Raw genomic sequence first — 6,200 nt, forward strand, 5'->3', positions numbered from 1 at the left:
CGGCGCAGGAGCCGGCACTTACACGGAGAGCGGTATCTGCTGCTCCGAGCGCACCACGTCCCCCAGCGCGGCGTAGAGAAGCGCGGCGGCGAGAAGCCCCGAGGCCCCCCGGGACGCGCGGCGCGGCGAGCCCGGCCCGGCCATGCTGGGCTCCCTCCGACGCGCCCGCTGCGGCGGCGACGAGAGCGGCCGCGGGGAGCTGCGCGGAGCGGGCAGTGGGCGAGCGCGCGGGGCTGCCTGCTCCGCTCCGCGCCGCCCCGCCTGCCTCTCGCGCGCCCGGCTCACTTGGGGAGCAGAAAAAGGAGCGGGTGGGGGGGGCGGGGAGGGCGGAGAGGAGGAGGGAGGGAGGAGAGGAGGGGAGGGAGGCGGGCGGGGGAGGAGGCAGCGAGACGCGCCTCTAGCAGCGGCGGCCGCCCGGCCCCGCCTCAGCGGCCCCGGGGAGTCCGGCGGGCCGCGGCGGGAGGGCGGCGGGGCGGGAGGCGCCGCGCGGGCGGGGACTTGCAAACTCCAGTGTCCTTGGCCGCGGCGGAGCGCGCCCTGCCCCGCCCGGGCCACTGCGGCCGCTGAGTTCTTTACAACTCCGCAGTCTGCCACCGCGGGCGCGACTCTCGGGCTGGCCCCGGGCCGGGGCGACCCTAGCCGGGGTGGGGGTTGGGGGCGCGGGAGGGAGGCCAGGGGCAGGGCGCGGCGCTCCGCACTTTGGGGCGGCTGCTACGAGCGGGCGTCGCGCGCCCAGTCCGCCCCTGGGCCGGGCGGGGTCGGGGGCAGCGGAGCCTAGAGGGGGCGTGCCCTCCGCCCCCACCGCGCGATTTTCCTGCGGGGAGGGACCTGGGGAAAAAGCAGAAATCTGAGGAAGGAGCACGGGCTCGCGGCGGAAGGCGGGATCGCACGCGGGGCGGAGCGGGCCGAGGATGGGACTGGGTGGGAGCTTGGGGCTCTGGCTAGGGCTGCGCTGCGTGACCGCCCGCAGCTGCTCCTCCGGCCGCGGCGCGGAACAGAGGAAGGTGCGGAGGGCGGTGCTACCAGCGCGGGGCTCCAGGCACTTGGCCGCAGCGCAGCCGCCCCCCGTGTGCCCGACCCAGGCCCCGGGGCTCCCTAGCGGCTGCTGCCCTGGGAGTCTGCCTGGCTGCGGAGACTGGCGGGACCGGGATGTCAGGGCTGGGAGGAAGCCAACGCGACACCGAGTTAATCCTGACCGGGGGACACCCTGAATTTCGGGATAAAAGATTTCTCCGAGCCTGGGGGATTGCCTGCGCCCCACTCCAGCGCCCACCGCACTGGGCAGGAGGCAGTGAGTGCCGGAGGAGGCGCCTTCTCGCCGCCCGCAGAGGCACGGGCGAGGAGAAAGGAAGCCGGGGAAACCCCTGCGCGTCCGGGGAACCAGGCTTTCCCCCGCCTCTCTCGCCGCTGCCCCCACCCCGGGACCTAGCTTGCCAAACCCCTCTCCCCCGTGCGAGGTCTGGGGTGTGATTGGGAACTTTGTGGAGCCCTCGCGCGGGCTGGCGGTAAAGACCGACCTGAGTGAGGCTGAGTCATCCTTGCCGGGCCAAGCGCAACTCGGGTGACCCTAGCAAGGAGCGCGCTCCTAACATCGCCGGGGCTCCCAGCGCATCAGACACCTGGGTTCTTATTTGCATGCCTTTCTGCAGCCGAGGCTTTGCTTTCTGCCCTGTCACCCGCCCTCGGCCTCAGCACCCTCAGGTTGCAGGGAAGTGAGTAAGGGCGGGCTCCAGCTTCCGCCAGGTGGTGTCCGGCTAGGATCCAGGCCGGCTCTCCTTTCCAGTTCTCCCTGGAAAAAGTTACCCCTGCAGATGTTGGGCTTGATCTCAGAGTTGGCAGCAAGGGAGAAGGACTGTTACTGAGAGGCTCTTGGTGCTTTTCCCGAGTGCGGGCAGACTCGACCTCCCCTGGGCTCTAGCAGGTCTCGCTCCCACATTGGGGGGCGACGCAGGGAACAGGCCCCTCTCCAGGAGCGCCAGGTGCGCCCCGCCCACGGCAGTGTCTACAGCCTCTCTGGATGACTAACCGGTTATAATGAACTCTCCGCTTCTGTGCATACCCTCCGCCTGAGGAAGCATGCCAGCCCTTTCCAAACCGAGCCAAGCGCGGCCTGACCCCCGAGGCAAGGGGTCCCAGGAGTTGGACCCTCAAATTGGGGGTTAGGAGAAAAAGTGTTTTCCTGTCAGAAAGCGGGATCGTTCTTCCTAAATGAAAGCATAGTGAATGAACTAAGAGTGAGTGCATGCTCTTAGTAAGACCATCCGTTGCCTACGTGTTTTCTGTATGATGACAGCCCTTCATGCCTTCACTCATTCATGCAGTCAATAACTGTCAATCAGCTTCTATTGCTAGGTACCGTAGGACATGCTGGGAAGCCAGTAGTGAACAAATGAGGTGACCTGCCCTCACCGAGTTTATACCCTACAAGGAGGACAGGCTTTACTACAAAAACCATAATGGTAAGTGTACAATTATACACTTTGACAAGGGGAAAAACTACTGTGTATGAAGAAAAAGTACCTGTGACACCCATACTATTGTTATGCCTATTAACTGATGAGAACATCGAGGCATGGCAAAATCATACAGCTTAGTCATATTTAAGCAACCGCTTGACTGCTGGACTATACACTGAAGACCACTTGGGCACCAAGGTCATGAAGACATTTCATAATAAAGTCACTGTGCATTGCCAGCCTGACACAGGTGAATTTCGCAGTTGTTTCAGGGCAACTAGAGAGTAGGCATGAGAGGCCAGGCACAGGAAGTCCCAGTCCCAGGAGGACAGTGTTTTGAGCATTTGTAACACAGGCTATCTTAGGGAGAACATTATGCACATTACGTTTAAGATGGATCCTAACCATTTCCTAGTATATCAAAAATAAAAAATATTTATCTAATACTAATACACTCAGAACTCAAAGTGTCCAAAGATTTGGGGTCTTACCACTTACACACTGTAATATTCTTTCCAGAATCACAAAAATCAGTGCTGAAAGGGATCTGTAAGCGATCTAGTCTTGCAGTCTTATTTTAACGGAGAGGAAAACTGAGGCCCAGAAGGATTTAGCCACTTGTCCAAAGACAGACACCCCTTAAAGAGAATCTCCTCACTTTGAACCAGGGAGTTCCTGCAGCTACATGAGAATAAGGAACTAGGAGCACCTTCCAGTAAGCCATATGCAGTACCAGGGCATTGGGTGCTACTTGCCATTTTCACCCAAAAGCTTACATTTCAACACCCAACTCTTAGTTAAAGCATGGAATCCAGAGAAATAAAACTTTCATTGGTAGACCTATGCACTCCGTCCCACCTAGCCGAGGATATCGCACTTTGTCCTGCAACAATGAGGAGCTGCTTGGAGGTGTTTGAACAGAAGTGAAAGATGATGACACAGAAGTGAATGTTCTAGAGGCATTCACTTAATCCTGGCATATGAAAGGGATTCTGGAGGAGCCCCTAGAGCAGTGGTTCTCGGTGCGGAAGAGGGCATTGCCCTTGGGGGCATTTTGAACAGCTGGGACTTTTTTTTTTTTTTTTTTTTTTTTTTTTTGGAGATAGAGTCTTGCTTTGTTGCCCAGGCTGAAGTGCAGTGGCACAATCTCAGCTCACTGCAACCTCCACCTCTCAGGTTCAAGTGACTCTCATGCCTCAGCCTCCCAAGTAGCTGGGATTACAGGGGCCTGCCACCATGCCTGGCTAATTTTTGTACTTTTAGTAGAAACAGGGTTTCACCATGTTGGCCAGGCTGTTGTTGAACTCCTGACTTCAAGTGATGTGCCTGCCTCAGCCTCCCAAAGTGCGGGGATTACAGGTGTGAGCCACTATGCCTGGGCTAGTTGGGATTTTCTCTGTTTGTCATAATGACTTGGGGTGCTACTGGCATTTAGTGGATAGGGGCAGAACAGACCCATACAAGGACTTTCAAGTACCCCACTGAACATTCAGGTAAGAGAAAAACCCCACTTATAACCATTTGAATCTAGCACTAAAAGCTATTTTGTACATAAATTAAGAGGAGTTTTTGCATGGCTTTAATAAATTTTCCAGGAATGCAATTACATTATAAATAGAAGCATGGTTGTCTTCTCTTTTGTTCAGAACCTTACCAAGAAGTTGTTTGGTTGCTTGAGGTTTGTTTGATTTATTGTTGTTGCCATTTCTCATTTTGGAAAATCTCCAACAGCAACTGTGCTCACAGATCCTGAGTTACCAACACACACACCTGAATCAGTCTGCATTTGGGGTGTGGCATTCACACTTAGTCTGCACACAAGCACAAACAGCTAATAATGTCATTAGATCTTGTAGCTAAATCTTGTGCAAGCATTTCACATAGTTAAATACTTCTTATTTTATTATAAATTACTTTTATTTTACTTCTCTTTGCTATTACCAAATAAGGCATCATATTGTCTTTTTAAAACTCTGACTTTAATTAGGTTATATTGTCTCAGAATTTCATGTCAGGATAGTAAAGGGGGTGTTGGGTCTATCTGGGTAAATATCTACTGTGAAAGGAATACCAGCTAAAAGGCTGAGATGTTGCTGATGAGGAAGCAAAATGGTTCACTCAAAAGGAGGAAAATGGCAAATGCTTTCACATTTAACCCAGCAATTCCTCTTCTGGAAATTTATCTTACAGTTACTGTATTAGTCTGTTCTCACACTACTATGAAGAAATACCCAAGACTGGTTAATTTGTAGAGAAAAGAGGTTTAATTGACTCACAGTTCCACATGGCTGGGGAGACCTCAGGAAACTTACAATCATAGCAAAAGGTACCTCTTCACAGGGCATCAGGAGAGAGAATGTGTGCAAGCAGGGGAATTGCCAGATGCTTATAAAACCATCAGATCTTGTGGGACTCACTCATTATTACGAGAACAGCATGGGGGAACCACCCCCATAATCTAATTACCTCCACCTGCTCCTGTCCTTGACAGGTGGGGATTATTACAATTCAAAGTGAGATCTGAGTGGGGACATAAGAGCCAAACCATATCATTCTGCCCCTGGCCCCTCCAAAATCACATGTCTTCACATTTCAAAATGCAGTCATGGCTTTCCAACATTCCCCCAAAGTCTTAATTCATTCCAGCATGAACCCAAAAGTTCAAATCCAAAGTCTCATCTGAGACAAGGTAAGTCCCTTCTGCCTATGAGCCTGTAAAATCAAAAGCAAGTTAGTTACTTCCTAGATACAGTAGGGGTACAGGCATTGGGTAAATACATGAATTCCAAATGAGAGAACTTGGCCAAAATAAAGGGGTAACAGGCCCCATGCAAGTTTGAAATCCAGTAGAGTAGTCATTAAACTTTAAAGTTCCAAAATGATCTCCTTTGACTCCGTATCTTACAACTAGATCTTGCTAATGCAAGAGGTGGGGGTCCCACAGCCATGGGCAGCTCAACCCCTGTGGTTTTGCAGGGTATAACCCCGCTCCTATCTGCTTTCATGGGCTGCCATTGAGTGTCTGCAGCTTTTTGAGGTGCACAGTGCAAACTGTCAGTAGATCTACCATTCTGGAGTCTGGAGGACAGTGGCCCTCTTCTGACAACTCCACTAGGCAGTGCCCCAGTGGGAACTCTGTGTGGGGGCTCCCATCCTACATTTCTCTACCACACTGCCCTAGCAGAGGTTCTGTATGAGGGCTCTGCCCCTGCAGCAAACTTCTGCCTGGACATCCAGGTATTTCCATATATCCTCTGAAATCTAGGCAGAGGTTCCCAAATGTCAATTATTGACTCCTGTGGACCCACAGACCCAACACCACATGTAAACTGCTTGAACCCTCTGCAGCAAGGGTTGGGGCTTGAACCCTCTGAAGCAATGGCCCTAAGCTGTATGTTGGCCCTTTTTAGCCATGGCTGGAGCTGAAGCAGCTGGGACACAGGGCATTATGTCCTGAGATTGCATAGAGCAGGGGGTCTCTGGGCCTGGCCCACAAAACAATTTTTCCCTCCTTGGTCTCTGGGACTGTGATGAGAGGGGCTGCTGTGAAGGTCTGTGACATGTCCTGGAGATATTTCCCCATTGTCTTGGCTATCAACATTCAGCTCTTTGTTACTTACACAAATTTCTGCAGCTGACTTGAATTTGTCCTCAGAAAATTGGGGGTTTTTTTCCTATCACATTGTCAGGCTGCAAATTTTCCAAACTTTATGCTCTGCTTCCTCTTAAATGCTTTGTCACTTA

At 53.1% G+C, this 6,200-nt stretch overlaps 1 protein-coding gene across 2 annotated transcripts in view; it reads right to left on the bottom strand.

Annotated features, from left to right (window-relative positions):
- The window catches only part of CACNA2D3 (calcium voltage-gated channel auxiliary subunit alpha2delta 3), a 948,786-nt gene extending 948,527 nt beyond the window's left edge, over window positions 1-259 (bottom strand). For both annotated transcript variants that reach the window (XM_073010036.1, XM_073010035.1), the window contains exon 1: window positions 23-259. In XM_073010036.1, coding sequence (XP_072866137.1) covers window positions 23-144 — 122 coding nt within the window. In that variant the 5' untranslated portion in view covers window positions 145-259. The remainder of the gene's footprint in view (window positions 1-22) is intronic.
- Between the last annotated feature and the right edge of the window lie 5,941 nt (window positions 260-6,200).

The sequence above is a fragment of the Chlorocebus sabaeus genome, chromosome 22, assembly GCF_047675955.1.
Source record: "Chlorocebus sabaeus isolate Y175 chromosome 22, mChlSab1.0.hap1, whole genome shotgun sequence".
NCBI lineage: Eukaryota > Metazoa > Chordata > Mammalia > Primates > Cercopithecidae > Chlorocebus > Chlorocebus sabaeus.